The sequence below is a fragment of the Salminus brasiliensis genome, chromosome 15 (genome assembly GCF_030463535.1).
Source record: "Salminus brasiliensis chromosome 15, fSalBra1.hap2, whole genome shotgun sequence".
Lineage (NCBI taxonomy): Eukaryota > Metazoa > Chordata > Actinopteri > Characiformes > Bryconidae > Salminus > Salminus brasiliensis.
The window spans coordinates 30556302-30572163 of record NC_132892.1 but is presented as its reverse complement, the minus strand read 5'-3'; the positions used below and the strand labels follow the sequence as shown (position 1 = coordinate 30572163).

The window sequence follows — 15862 nt, the reverse complement described above, 5'->3', positions numbered from 1 at the left end:
TTTTCCCTCAATAAACATGATAATATATAGTTTCATTAGTCTTAATCTGTGTGGGTTTAATATTTAACACCAGCAGCTCCTAAATCTGTGTTTACTTGACGATTTCTGAACAGAGCTGTAACTTATAAGCCCGTTAAACAGTTCAAATACTTGAGTATTTCTACATATCCAGTCTCAACCAATGTTACTGTGTAAAAAGCAGCACAAACAGCTGAACTCTACATTAAATATGAGTAAATATTGAGGGTTATTAAACACACTGGTCTCACCTGAAAGAGCCTAAGCGAAGCTCGGAGCTCCAACGGTTCTCAACGGTTTACCTCAGAACTGAACTCGCGAGCGTTTTCATTTAAAAACGGAGACTCCGGCTCGTGACCCGCTGCGTTCATTCGCTGATCTTCAGCTCATTTCACCAGGTAGTTGGTGAGGGGTATGGTTTACAGATCATCAGAGCTGCCGTGTTGGCTTCAAACGAGGGATTTGAGATTTTTAAAGGACCAACAGGGAACAGCGAGTGCTAAATGACCGCAGTAGTTTTAAATGTCTACCGCAGACTAATTACAAAACACTGGAGAACTGCCTGTCCCGCCCCCTCCTCCCCAGACCCGCAGCTGAACCTGCTCAGTTTGACCAACGATTGGCCGTTGGTGGGACAATACAGGACGCCGATTGGTTCAAACACCTGTCAATCACAGTAATAAGGGTATGAAGTATCCTGATTGGATTCCAGTCGTTTTATTTATAATATTAAGAGTATATTTATGTACAGTAATATACCTTTTTCTGTCTTTTTATTATTAATTAATGTATTTATCAAAAGATGATGTCATGTGTTATGAATAAGCATAATTAATGGTATGATATATTTGTGTGTACTGTGTATTATAGCAGTAATCTAAGGGCTGAAATCATTCTTACAAGAATAAACAACAGCAATCGTTGGTGAGAAGGGTACATTACATCTGTACTATTTTGTTTACATAAATAATATCATATTTCGATAAATATGGACTATAGTTTTGCATAACTTCAGTGTACTTCACTGGAATATTAAAATATCTGAATTGAAGGTGTGCTTACAGTCGTCTTGCCTTACCTTACTTACCTGGCAAACCATCAGTAAAGAGACAGCGCTGTAACAGCCGCTGATGATACTATAGCGCCATCTAGTGGCAGATGTGTGAATTGTAATGACGCAGAAATGGAGTTTAGGAATTAGGCGTAGACCCCAAGTGCTCAGGAGCACATACAGTGAGTGAACTGATCCCAGTGTAGGTTTAAACCCAGGTAGGACTCAACAATACTGTGAATATGAATATGTCGTTATGAAAGTTATGAAGACAGAGCCACAGACAGACCCTGGATCAGAGAGGCGGACCCAGGGCTTCAGATTACGCTATATTTAGAAGTGAGATGTAAGATGAGCTTTCAGACTAAATGTGAGGATAAATAATAGTCTACACTATAAACACCAGATCCTGTGATTCGGAGAGGGAGCTGCTGAAAGTTTCCTGATTCCACTTTAGATTTCAGCTCCAAAAGCCCCCAGAAATGGCGTCGAGTATCTGTAAGTATCCAGTTTCTGTAAAACCCAATTAAAATCATTTTAAAATAATGAGTAATGAAAAAGAGAAGCCTGTTCCAGTCCAGTGTTTAATGCAGTTCAGCAGTGTGTCTTATAGACAGAGACAGTGATAGTAGTGAGTTACTACCAGAGTCTATACGAGGTTTAACCACATATTCAGCACCTTTTATATGTGAAAACTTTACTTACTTACTTACTTACTTATTTAATGTACTGAAATGTATTAATACTGACCTGTTTCTATAAATCACAGTTCATTAGATCATTTAAAGCCAGTGGTATTTGATCAGGTGTAATTACTAGTAAAAACAACAGTTTTATAATAAAACACTGATACATTATAAATAAATACATTTAATATCAAACACTGGTGACACAGAGTGATCATTCCTGAGTAGAGGCAAAAATAAAACAGCATAGTTTCTCACCCTGGACATTTTAGGGTTTTCTCACACACACACGGCTTGTTAATGAACTGATTATTTGGATTCAGAGTTAGGGTTACTTCCAGACTAAGATTGGGAACCGCTGTCATACCAAATTCTTCGCTGCCACTGGGGGAGACGACCTTGGAGCCATAGGCACTGGAGCAGACGACCTGGGAGCCATAGGCACTGGAGCAGACGACCTGGGAGCCATAGGCACTGGAGCAGACGACCTGGGGGCCGGCTCTGGTAGCAGGCGCAGATACCACTGCCGGAACAGAAACAGGGGCAGCCTGCACTGCTTGCCCTGTAGCAGATGCAGACACCACTGCTGGGACAGGAACAGAGGCAGGAGGCCTGGACGAAGACACTGGAGCTGGGACCTTGGGCACAGACGCTGGAGCTTAAACAGCCTCCTCTGGTGCAATGGGCACGTACATGAGAAAGTAAAAAATGTCCCACTAGCTAGGATGCTCATGCCAGGCTCCCCGGTTAGCCTTGTCTACATTGCCCTCAGACTAACCGCACCAAGCCCTATCTCTGCCTCAAAGTCCTCCCCATTCCATAGGGGAAAACTTTCAAATGAGGGAGAGACCCGGGAACCCGGGAACCCTCTCCTGCAGGGAAAACCGTCTCCTGCAGCCTCGGGTGGAGAAGGGCTCTTTCTCCTTCCTAAGAGCGCATCTGGCCCAGGGATTACCTGCTACATCCATTTGTGGGTCTGGTCTTCTGTCACGGTTTTTCACACTTGGAGACGGAGGCGGACACACAGGATATTTATTAATATAGAAATATAAAACAAAACAAACAAAAACATGAACGCCCACAATCATGAACACAAACATGCACAAGACCAGACAAGGCACAACTGAAACAAAGTGTAACTTATACAGAGGATAATGAGGAACACCTGAGAGTAACAAGGGGGCGTGGTTACAAAGGAGACACTGGTGGAAACACTAATGGACAGGTAGGGCTAGGACAGACAAGACGCAAACAGAGCTTTGGAGCACACAGCAACACAAAACAGAGGCAGACATGACAGAACAGAGGCAAGTATGACAGAACAGAACAGAGGCAGGTATGACAGAACAGAACAGTGGCAGGTATGACAGAACAGAACAGAGGCAGGTATGACAGAACAGAACAGTGGCAAGTATGACAGAACAGAACAGAGGCAGGTATGACAGAACAGAACAGTGGCAGGTATGACAGAACAGAACAGAGGCAGGTATGACAGAACAGAACAGTGGCAGGCATGACAGAACAGTGGCAGGCATGACAGAACAGTGGCAGGCATGACAGAACAGAACAGAGGCAGGCATGACAGAACAGAACAGAGGCAGACATGACAGAACAGAACAGAGGCAGACATGACAGAACAGAACAGCGGCAGGTATGACAGAACAGAACAGTGGCAGGTATGACAGGACAGAACAGAACAGTGGCAGGTATGACAGAACAGAACAGAACAGTGGCAGGTATGACAGAACAGAACAGTGGCAGGCATGACAGAACAGAGGCAGGCATGACAGAACAGAACAGTGGCAGGTATGACAGAACAGAATAGTGGCAGGTATGACAGAACAGAACAGAGGCAGGTATGACAGAACAGAACAGAGGCAGGTATGACAGAACAGAACAGTGGCAGGTATGACAGAACAGAACAGAGGCAGGTATGACAGAACAGAACAGTGGCAGGCATGACAGAACAGAACAGTGGCAGGCATGACAGAACAGAGGCAGGCATGACAGAACAGAACAGTGGCAGGTATGACAGAACAGAATAGTGGCAGGTATGACAGAACAGAACAGAGGCAGGTATGACAGAACAGAACAGAGGCAGGTATGACAGGACAGAACAGAACAGTGGCAGGTATGACAGAACAGAACAGAACAGTGGCAGGTATGACAGAACAGAACAGTGGCAGGCATGACAGAACAGTGGCAGGCATGACAGAACAGAACAGTGGCAGGTATGACAGAACAGAACAGAGGCAGGTATGACAGAACAGAACAGAGGCAGGTATGACAGAACAGAACAGTGGCAGGTATGACAGAACAGAACAGTGGCAGGTATGACAGAACAGAACAGAGGCAGGTATGACAGAACAGAACAGAGGCAGGCATGACAGAACAGAACAGTGGCAGGTATGACAGAACAGAACAGTGGCAGGTATGACAGAACAGAACAGAGGCAGGTATGACAGGCTCAAACCAAAACCAGTGTTGACTTTATAGTAGAGGGAGTAGACTGATGTGAAGTGTGCAGTTCAAACAGATGTGAAATCACTGGAGGAATGTGAAATTCAGTGCAAACTGGAACGTTTTTAACTAATAATGTGTGTCTTTATAACCAGATGCTCATTTTCAGGTAATGTAGTAATATATTAATGTTGAAGAATTTGCTGTTTGGTTTGTTGGAGTTTGTTGGAATGCTTCTAGATTTACAGATAGAGACCTAACGTGGCCTTCCACCTAGCATTAGATGTCACAGCTGCATAACATTAGTACATGGGAAAGTAACTCGTAACTCCTGTTTGTGGCACAGATCCATTACAACCTCGGAGGAGGCGAAGTCTAACCCCGCCTCCATTCAGTAAATTACACTGAATTCCTACTCTCTGGATTTACTACACTGAATTCTTTGAATTACATTTAAATGTTCTGTTCTTCAGAAATCATAAGTTGGACCATTAACCATTAGAGTGTTTTTGAATTTGCATGAAATTGTGGGAAATATTGTGGATTTAAGAGTATCGCTGTCATTACGCAGTGCGGATTCTGCTGCTGGGGAAGAACGACCAGGAAAACAGAAGAGTGGGAAACTTCATTCTGGGAAGAGATGCGTTCGATGCTGAAACTCCTCCTCACCGCAGTGAGGGAGCAAGAGGAAACGTGAAGGGAAAAAGCTTCAGCCTCGTCACCACTCCTCACCTGTTTGATACTGAACTCTCTAACGAGGAACTGGATGAGCGAGTGAGAGAGTGCATGTCTCTGTGTCCTCCTGGACCTCGTGTTCTAGTTCTGGTCCTACAGCGAGACGACTTCACTGAGGCAGACAGGAAACAGCTGAATTTCATCCTCCGGTCTTTATCTGAGGAGGCCTGTAAACACACCATAGTGCTGACGCAACCCGGCAGCAGTGTAGATCCAGGTGAAGAGAATGTCTCTGATGAGATCATAGCAGAGTTCAGTAACTGGCATTTTGACTTTAGAAGTGGAAGCAGTCCGTCTGCTCTTGTGGAGCTGATGGAGAAGATGGTTGAAGAGAATGGAGGAGGTCACCTTAAATGGGAGGTATTTGTGATGACTCCACCTGCAACAGAACAGCAAAAGCTTCGACCACCAACAGACCCTGAATCAACAACACAGACAAACCCTGAATCAACGGCACAGACAGAGACTGAATCAACAACACACACAGAGACTGAATCAACAGCACAGACAAAGACTGAATCAACAGCACAGACAAAGACTGAATCAACGGCACAGAGAGACACTGAATCAACAGCACAGACAGACACTGAATCAACAACACAAGAGACTGAATCAACTGAAAAGACAGAGACTGAATCGACGGCACAGACAGAGACTGAATCAACGGCACAGACAGACACTGAATCAACGGCACAGACAGACACTGAATCAACGGCACAGACAGACACTGAATCAACGGCACAGACAGAGACTGAATCAACAACACACACAGAGACTGAATCAACAGCACAGACAAAGACTGAATCAACGGCACAGACAAAGACTGAATCAACGGCACAGAGAGACACTGAATCAACAGCACAGACAGACACTGAATCAACAACACAAGAGACTGAATCAACTGAAAAGACAGAGACTGAACCGACAGCACAGACAGAGACTGAATCAACCGCACAGACAGAGACTGAATCAACAACACACACAGAGACTGAATCAACAACACACACAGAGACTGAATCAACAACACAGACAGAGATTGAATCAACAACACAGACAGAGACTGAATCAACGGCACAGACAGAGACTGAATCAACGGCACAGACAGAGACTGAATCAACGGCACAGAGAGACACTGAATCAACGGCACAGAGAGACACTGAATCAACGGCACAGACAGAGACTGAATCAACGGCACAGACAGAGACTGAATCAACGGCACAGACAGAGACTGAATCAACGGCACAGAGAGCGGCTCAACCGACAGCACCGAAAAAGAAAAGTATGTCACAAAAATTCCGTTAAAAACAGTTTCATTAGTTGAAATTGATCACTGTTTGCAATAAATCAGGTATTAGAATTGCACTATTACAGAAAACTGTAATAATCACCTTACTATGCTCATGATTTATATTCCACAACCAGGAGGAAGATTTGGGGGCCTGATGCAGATATTCTCTCGTGGTGGTAAACAGGATGACTTGGGTGAGTAATACATGGATGATTGTGCAAAGCTATTTTTCTCCCAGATTTCTGACGGCCAAATCAATGCCCCAGTTTTCAAGACAGGCAAGTTTTTTCCACCATATCTCAATGGAACCGATGGTCTAAATTTAATAATAGCAGTATTCTTAGTAACACCATTGCAGCCATGTGGAAAATTATAACTGCCACATCGCAACCACCGTAAATAGCATAGCAACCACATAGCAACTCCATTGCAACCATGTGGGGAGATCATAGTTGCCACATAGCAATTACCTTGAACAACATAGCAATCACCTAGTTACACCATGTCAACCATCATGTATGGGATAGCGACTGTCTAGCAGCACCCCACCCCCATTTAACAAAAAACACCCATTTAGCAACACCCTGGGAAACATAGCAACTGCTTGGCAACAGCATAGCAGCCACTTGGAACAGCAGAGAAACTGATTAGCAAGACCATAGTAAGCAACTTACCAACCATAATTTCTATGCAGTTGGTACTGTTAGTTGAAACAGTACAGCAACTGCCTAGCAACCACCTAGAATTGACCTGCACAATTCAGCTGCATGATTATTCTGCAGTTTCCTATGGAAATGCACGTTTCTAGTTTTAAATGAAATGTTTCTCACCCCTATATTATTACTATGTGAACAGTTTACACAGAAATACATCAATAATTCAGCTCTTAGTTGGCCACAATTTAAATGTTAATTAAAATGTTCAGACTTTTAGACTTGGGGTCCAGTGAAGGGGGCAGTTTTGCTCATGTGAATTTCTCGTTCTTAATTGTAGACGTCTCTGTTCTAAACCTGACTAATAAGATATGTTGTTTTTCTCATTTAGAGTCACAGAGGTTGAACTTGGTGCTGTGTGGGCATGATGGAGCACAGAAAGCCTCCATATCAGACCTCATACTGGGCCAGAGCCAGCACAGTCCAGAGCCCAGCTTAATGTGTGTGAGGAGAGCTGGAGTAGTGTCTGGACGCTCAGTTACCCTGGTGGAGATACCAGCTCTCTGCTACACTCAAGAGAAGGAAGTGAAGTATGAAGCTCTCCACTGTGTCTCTCTCTGTGACCCTGGAGTCCATGCTTTCCTCTTCGTCGTTCCTGTTGGTCCCCTCACTGATGAACACAAAGGAGAAATGAAGAAGATTCAGGACAGTTTCAGCTCCAGAGTGAAAGACAATTTAATAGTCCTGTTTACAACAGAGCATGCTGTCAGTCAACCTGTCACAGAGTTTACTGAAATAAGGGACTTTCTTTCTGTGTGTGATCAGAGACACATAATAGTGAAAACAGAGTTGAGGAAATCCTTCAAACAAGCAGGTGAAAAGCTGCTGGAGGATATTATAAAAAAGATAGAAGCACAGCCGTATTCTCTTGACATGTATGTGAGGGCTCTGGAAGAAAGAGTCAGACGTGAAGTGGAGGAAGAGCATAAAGAAGAGCTGAGCAAAAAGGAGAAGGAAATCCAGGAGTTAAGGAGGAAGCTCCAGTCAGAAGGTAGGTGCTTTGACTATGTTCATTCAAGCAATCCCTCAGAGTTCTTCAGCAGTGATTCTGGACACTGTATTAACAAAGAATGTCAAATATTATATTTAAAAGCAGTGTATTGGAATATAGTTATACACACAGACAAAATAAGATTAATCAGTGTTTATTACTGTCTATAATTTAAATCAACCTGAACAGTATGAACACTGCTTTCAATTTACATCAGCAGTGTCCAGTGGAAGCCACAGTGGCTGCAGATTCCAATAAAAATGACTGGGCACCCTTGGTCAAATTACATCTTTTTGTAATTGAGAAGTAGTAAACACACCCTCTGTAGCTAATCAAATATAAAACATAATATTTTGAAATTTTCCATCACAACATAAAAGTCTAAATCATCAGTGTTCAAATGTTGGCAACCTTACAGAGACTTTAACACCAGCTTTAGCAGAAAGCTCACACACGGTTTTTGTAGCTAAATGTCTTTCGGTTCTTGTAGTTGGATGTTTGCCCACTCCTCTTTGTAGAAGGCCTCTAGTTCTAAAATGTTATTGGGGTGTCTTGCTGCCCAGCTTGTTTAAGATCTACTCACAAATCTATGATATTTAGATCACAGAAGCATCTTCGGCATGGCAGTTCTTATTGGAAAATATTGTATTTGTGTATGTATTTGTGTTGTGTTCATACTTATTCTTCATTAAATGATAACATGTTGTTAGAAAGCTTGTGACTCAGTTTTTTTAAATAAATGTAATCATAAATGTCATTAGATCTTTATCATAAGTTCTTAAACTAGAAAAACATGATGATAATCATCATAATAATCATAATAATATATTATAGTTTATAATATAAGTTTATTTATTTTATTTTATTTTAGAATTATCCAAAATTAAATATATTTGAAAATAAGTATGTGAACATCAGTCAAACATTTTCGATAATCGGGTTTAATTTTGCAATACTGGGTGGAGGACTCTTTTTAGAGTCCTACGACTTCAAAATGGGGATTTTCTCCTGCTTTACCCATTTCTTTTTAGACATATTTGTGTGCCTAGTATCTTTTTCTTGGCCCATTTACAGTTACGCTTCAGGCAACAGATGGATAATCTGATATTCTCCTGTAGATGTTGCTGGTACCTGATTACAACTACACCAAAACTACACCAATACTCCTAGAGCTGCACATTATTTGGACATGCTCAGTACTGAGTTTGCTCAGGAAATTAATTTACATAACTTGTGTCATTCTCTTCATGTAGTGAGAGAAATAAGATGAAGATCTGACCAAATTATAGCTTAAATCTGAAACAGAAATACAGACATTTGTAAAGGGTTTAGAGCAGCACTTTAAACTGTAATCATGAGGTTTACCTGAGGAACACATTGTAAAGTAACACAATGAATAACTAGTACTAATGTTTTCTTCAGGTGATGAAGAGGAAGCACAGGTTTCCAGTTGCTTACGAGTGGTGTTGATTGGAAAGACTGGGAATGGAAAGAGTGCAACAGGAAACAATATCCTGGGAAGAAAGGAATTTGTTACTGAAGCCAGTATGAATTCTGTGACAAGGGTTTGCCAAAAAGGAACTGGTGAGGTGCTGGGGAGAACAGTTGCTGTTGTTGACACTCCAGGCCTGTTTGATGCCACACTGTCAAAAAAAGAAATACAGCAAGAAATTGTAAAGTGCATCTCGATGTCAGCACCTGGACCCCATGCGTTCATCATTGTACTGAGCATCGGAAGAATCAGCCAAGAAGATGTGGACACTTTAGAGCTGATAAAAATGATCTTTGGTCCAAAGGCTGCAATGTTCAGCATAGTGCTGTTCACTAGAGCAGATGACCTGGAAGATCAGACAATAAACCAGTACATAGAGAAGTGTACAATTGAGCCAGTCAATAAGATGCTCAGAGACTGTGGAAACAGGATTGTGTTATTCAATAACCGAGAAAAAAATGACCGCACCCAAGTGTCTGAACTACTGACACAGATTGAAACTGTGATAAACTCAAACACATCAAGTCAGTTCTTTACAAACAGCATGTTCCAAGAGGCAGAAATGTCCGTCAAAAAGAAAATTGAGGAAATTCTGAAAGAGAAAGAGCAAGAGATTGAAGCTGAAAAAGAGAAACTAAAAACCAAATACAGCCAAGAAATGAAAGAGCTGAAGAAAAGACTGGAGGAAGAAAAACAAAAGGCTGATTATGAAAAACAGCAAATAGAGAGAAAATATAGAGAAAAGATGGAAACTCTTAAAAAGGAGTTTGAGGAAAAAGATGAAATAGAAAAGAAGAAACAGGAGATGGAGGACAGAGTGAGGTCAGAAGAAATAAGAAAGCAAATGGAGAAATGGCAAAGCAGGATTAATGAGTTAGAAATGGAGAATAAAAAGCAGAGAGATGAATTTGAAAAGCAGCTGAATGACAGAGATGAGGAGGACAAAAAGAGAGAAGAGAATTACAAACAAGATAAAGAACATTTGAGAAATCAACAAAAACAAGCCATGGAAGATCTGAGAAAGAGACAAGATGAAGAAATTAGAAAGAGAGATCTAGAGGAGGATAGAAGGAGAAAAGAAGAAGTGGATGAGAGGCATACTTGGGAGAGGAAAATAAAAGAGGCTGAACACGAGAAGAAGGAGATACAAGACGGCCTGAAGCGTAAACTGAGGGAATGGGAAGAAAAGACTAAAAAACAGATGAAGGAACTACAGGAAAAGGACCGTCAGAGAAGGCAAGGACACGCTGAAGAACTACGAACAAAACTAGAAGAACAAGACAGAATGAGAGAGAACTTTGAAAGGGATATGGAGGAAGAAAGACTTCGTCGAGAGGAGGAGAAACGAAAGTGGAGGGAAGAAAGTGAGCAAAAAGACAAAGAGTACGAGAAAAAGAAACGTGCAATGGAAGCAGAGATGGAGAAAATGAGGAGGGAAGAGCAGGAGAGAAGAAGACAAGAAGACGAGAAAAGAGAAGAAGAAAGAAAAAGACTGCAGGAAAGAGAAGAGGAGATACGAAGAGAATGTCAGGAGAACATTAAGAGGAGAGAGGAAGAAAGCATGGCTAGAGAGAAGAAGGAACGTGAGGAATTGGAAAAGAAGCATGATCAGGAAATGAAGGACATGAAGAGTAAATATGAAGATATTGTCAGGAAGCAGGCAGAGCAGGTCAATGACTTCAAAGAAAGACAAAAACACTTCCTGTTGTTCACTGAACAGCATCAGAAACGGTATGAGCTTCTGGAGAATCTCCATAAACTCACTGAGGGTCAAAAAAGTGTGAAAATTAAAAAATTACGAGCAGAAATTGATGAACTAAAAATTGAATCAAAATGTGTGATTGCTTGAGAAGTCCAAAATGATGCTCCAGTGAAATTATCATAAAAATAGTACTCTGCAACAATAAGAAAACCATTCTAACCTAATGTCAGTCTGCTGCATCTGTATGAAAATCCTCATCTCCCAAAAATGGAAACTTTACAGGAGGTGGAAAAATGTTTCGGTTACTGAACGTAATTCCTGGTTATTTGATAACAGAGTGAGGTGTTTCACTATGGGAATTACCTTGGGCAAGGAATGAACCTGAAACATGCAGCCTGTAGGATTGTGCAAACATGTCTCTCTGTAGTTGTAAGCCCTACATTCGTATGCCACAGCAATAGCACCCACAATCCAGTGTGACAACCGCTGACAAGACAAGGGTTTTCTTTTATAAAGAGTTTATGACACAAAAAGCTGATCGTACCTCCTAAAACCAGCTGTCCTATCTATATACTACACAGGGCCCTGACAGGGGGTTTGTAGGGGTTTGAGGTGGGGGAGCTGTTTTTAATCATAAAGGTCCCCTCTTCGTTAAGTGCACCTAACCAAGGTATGGCCAGTTTGGCGGCGGCCCGTTTACACACCTCATACAGGTTGCTGTCAGCCTGAGAGCCCATGTCGGCGGCGTTGGGAGGTCTAGGCTTTTGGGCAGGAAAGGTGGAGTCATCTTTCTCGTCTTGGCATTGCCATCTAATCCCTCCCTGCCCAGCTCTCCTTCTTCTTCAAAGGAAGTCAATAAAAAAAAAGATTTTATTCCAAGTCATTGTGGAGCATTTCTATTGGTCCATTCATCACAAAAAGTTGTAGTGGCTCACCCTGAGAAGGGAATCAAACCTAGTGTTGGTTACAGCACAACCTACTTACTAGGTGAGCTAGAGGTTAATAGGACCCACAGAAGAAAATTAACTGGAGTGCAGGTTTTTTTAAAGAGGACTCAAGAGTCATGGGAAGAGCAAAGATGAGAGGAGTGCAGGAGTTCTCAACCCTTTGCCCGGCTGTCCTCGTGACAGCAATGTGTGTCTGTGTCTCTCCCCAATGAAGCCCTTAGCCCAGGTGTTGGGCTTGATTGGCTCCAGAAGATACATTTTGTCTCCCTCTGGTGGCCCGAGGTGGCTGAGCCCTGGAGCCAGCCCTTACAAATGTAAAGAACTACTACCAACAACAACTGCTTCACATTATGACAAAGAGTCAAAAAACAGCAAAAATGGACATACAAGGTTTTTGTGTGACAGTAATTTCATGTTTCTTTGAAAACACCAGTGGTAGTTTTTGGTGAGTGTAATTAAAATCAGTAAGAAACATTTTACTGAAATGATTAAGATGTTTACTTTTTAATAATCATGTTTGCCTAAACAATGAGAGTGATTATATTACAAATATGGCATAAATATGTGTAATGGATTATAACATAATCAATAAATAATAATGGATACTTTTAATCCATTCCACTTTTATAGTGTTTATCTGTCCTGCCTCCTCTTCGTTTGTCCATATGTAACCCTGTGTCTCATCGGCACAGTTTGCTGTATATGCAGACTGTGTTTATCCTTTATTTTGTTTGCTTATTATTTAATCTGAACATTTTGGTAGTGTTTGAAAAATGTGATCAGATGTCCCTAAAATTAAAACTCATGATTTAATTAGTCTAAAAAGCCTTTTCTGTGATTTGAGATGATCACCATTATGGATGCTGTATGTATGTTTTAAATAATGTTCCTAATCATTTTATGTCCACACTTTTTAATTTACTAAAAAATTGATTTATTCCAAATGTTGTCTGTGTTTCACTCAAGCGTAATATAATTGTACAATTCCTTCTGAACTGTACTGGCACAGGGAGGTCAAACTCTGGTTCTTTTGGGCCACAGCTGTACATATCATCAGTGACATGACAGTAAAAGGTCTGGGACGTAGGTGCAGGCCAGCCTCTCGGGTAGACTGAAAACAGTGATGGTGGTGGTCCATTGGACGTCTGATCCACCTGATGTCATCTAAGATTTTAAGTGGTAGTATAATATTAGAAAACTCCTAGTTTAGTTATACTATACTATTACTACTATTACTTTTTTGTTCTACTACTACATCTACTCCTACAGCTACATCTACTGCTACTACTAAAACTACTCCTAATTTTACTACCACTACTACTTATAATACTACTTCTACTAGTACTAATACTGCTACTACTAAAACTACTTCTAATTTTACTACCACTACTACTTATAATACTACTTCTACTAGTACTAATACTGCTACTACTAAAACTACTTCTAACTAAAACTACTACTCCTAGCTACATCTACTACTACTACTACTAATACTACATCTACTACTACTACTACTACTCCTAGCTACATCTACTACTACTAATACTACTCCTACCACTACTACTAATACTACTTCTACTAATACTACATCTACTCCTACTACTACATCTACCACTAATACTACATCTACTACTACTACATCCACTACTACTATTACTACTCCTACATCTACTACTAATACTACATCTACTACTACTAAAACTACTCCTACATCTACTACTACTAATACTACATCTATTACTACTAAAACTACTACTACTACTACATCTACATCTACTTTTAGCTACATCTACTGTCAACCACTAATACTACATCTACTACTACATCTACCACTAATACTACATCTACTACTACATCTACTACTAATACTACATCTACTACTACATCTACTACTAATACTACATCTACTACTACATCTACTACTAATACTACATCTACTCTTACCTACATCTACTGTCAACCACTACTACTACATCTACCACTAATACTACATCTACTACTACTACATCTACTCCTACTACTACCACTAATACTACATCTACATCTACTCTTAGCTACATCTACTACTACATCTACTACTACATCTACTACTAATACTACATCTACTACTACATCTACTACTAATACTACATCTACTACTACATCTACTACTAATACTACATCTACTACTACTACATCTACTCCTACTACTACCACTAATACTACATCTACATCTACTCTTAGCTACATCTACTACTACATCTACTCCTACATCTACTACTACATCTACCACTAATACTACATCTACTACTACATCTACTACTAATACTACATCTACTACTACATCTACTACTAATACTACATCTACTCTTAGCTACATCTACTGTCAACCACTACTACTACATCTACCACTAATACTACATCTACTACTACTACATCTACTCCTACTACTACCACTAATACTACATCTACATCTACTCCTACATCTACTCCTACATCTACTCCTACATCTACTACTACATCTACCACTAATACTACATCTACTACTACATCTACTACTAATACTACATCTACTACTACATCTACTACTAATACTACATCTACTCTTAGCTACATCTACTGTCAACCACTACTCCTACATCTACTACATCTACATCTACTACCACTACTACTACATCTACTCTTAGCTACATCTACTGTCAACCACTACTCCTACATCTACTACATCTACATCTACTACTCCTACTACTACATCTACTACATCTACCCCAGTGGGAACAGACTGATGAGAAGTCGTTGAGGAATGTGGTTAAATTAGGAAATTGTAGTGAGCTCATTTGAACATTGGATTTTCCCTCAATAAACATGATAATATATAGTTTCATTAGTCTTAATCTGTGTGGGTTTAATATTTAACACCAGCAGCTCCTAAATCTGTGTTTACTTGACGATTTCTGAACAGAGCTGTAACTTATAAGCCCGTTAAACAGTTCAAATACTTGAGTATTTCTACATATCCAGTCTCAACCAATGTTACTGTGTAAAAAGCAGCACAAACAGCTGAACTCTACATTAAATATGAGTAAATATTGAGGGTTATTAAACACACTGGTCTCACCTGAAAGAGCCTAAGCGAAGCTCGGAGCTCCAACGGTTCTCAACGGTTTACCTCAGAACTGAACTCGCGAGCGTTTTCATTTAAAAACGGAGACTCCGGCTCGTGACCCGCTGCGTTCATTCGCTGATCTTCAGCTCATTTCACCAGGTAGTTGGTGAGGGGTATGGTTTACAGATCATCAGAGCTGCCGTGTTGGCTTCAAACGAGGGATTTGAGATTTTTAAAGGACCAACAGGGAACAGCGAGTGCTAAATGACCGCAGTAGTTTTAAATGTCTACCGCAGACTAATTACAAAACACTGGAGAACTGCCTGTCCCGCCCCCTCCTCCCCAGACCCGCAGCTGAACCTGCTCAGTTTGACCAACGATTGGCCGTTGGTGGGACAATACAGGACGCCGATTGGTTCAAACACCTGTCAATCACAGTAATAAGGGTATGAACAATCCTGATTGGATTCCAGTCGTTTTAATTATAATATTAAGAGTATATTTATGTTCAGCAATATACTTTTTTTCTGTCTTTTTATCATGTATTATTTTTAAAAATCTTTTTAATATTCATTAATGTATTTATCAAAAGATGATGTCATGTGTTATGAATAAGCATAATTAATGGTATGATATATTTGTGTGTACTGTGTATTATAGCAGTAATCTAAGGGCTGAAATCATTCTTACAAGA

At 40.6% G+C, this 15862-nt stretch overlaps 2 protein-coding genes and 1 long non-coding RNA gene across 3 annotated transcripts; 2 read left to right on the top strand and 1 right to left on the bottom strand.

Annotated features, from left to right (window-relative positions):
* Positions 1–3858: 3858 nt before the first annotated feature.
* On the top strand, positions 3859–6393 carry LOC140535531 (GTPase IMAP family member 9-like). The gene is made up of 3 exons (XM_072656929.1): positions 3859–3886; positions 4766–5403; positions 6373–6393. The coding sequence occupies exons 1-3, from the start codon at positions 3859–3861 to the stop codon at positions 6391–6393; spliced, it is 687 nt and encodes a 228-aa protein (XP_072513030.1).
* A 647-nt stretch (positions 6394–7040) lies between these two features.
* On the bottom strand, positions 7041–15466 carry LOC140535870 (uncharacterized). The gene is made up of 3 exons (XR_011977555.1): positions 15181–15466; positions 11841–11976; positions 7041–7561 (listed from the first exon to the last, which is right to left on the bottom strand). It is a non-coding gene; the product is annotated as an uncharacterized lncRNA (long non-coding RNA).
* Positions 7582–11597, top strand: LOC140536236 (uncharacterized). The gene is made up of 4 exons (XM_072657958.1): positions 7582–7614; positions 7717–7942; positions 9365–10817; positions 11564–11597. The coding sequence occupies exons 1-4, from the start codon at positions 7582–7584 to the stop codon at positions 11595–11597; spliced, it is 1746 nt and encodes a 581-aa protein (XP_072514059.1).
* Positions 15467–15862: the final 396 nt, after the last annotated feature.

What these genes read in the sequence shown, in the direction of transcription:
- LOC140535531 (XM_072656929.1), top strand. Translation starts at nt 3,859, where the DNA reads ATGACAGGACAGAACAGAACAGTGGCAG. An exon ending in ACAGAACAGAACAGTGGCAG is followed by an intron (nt 3,887 to 4,765) that starts GTATGACAGAAC and finishes TGTGGATTTAAG; the next exon opens with AGTATCGCTGTCATTACGCA. An exon ending in AGACAAACCCTGAATCAACG is followed by an intron (nt 5,404 to 6,372) that starts GCACAGACAGAG and finishes TTCCACAACCAG; the next exon opens with GAGGAAGATTTGGGGGCCTG.
- LOC140536236 (XM_072657958.1), top strand. Translation starts at nt 7,582, where the DNA reads ATGAAGAAGATTCAGGACAGTTTCAGCTCCAGA. An exon ending in GAGGAAGCTCCAGTCAGAAG is followed by an intron (nt 7,943 to 9,364) that starts GTAGGTGCTTTG and finishes TGTTTTCTTCAG; the next exon opens with GTGATGAAGAGGAAGCACAG. An exon ending in AGTGAGCAAAAAGACAAAGA is followed by an intron (nt 10,818 to 11,563) that starts GTACGAGAAAAA and finishes GTCTCTCTGTAG; the next exon opens with TTGTAAGCCCTACATTCGTA.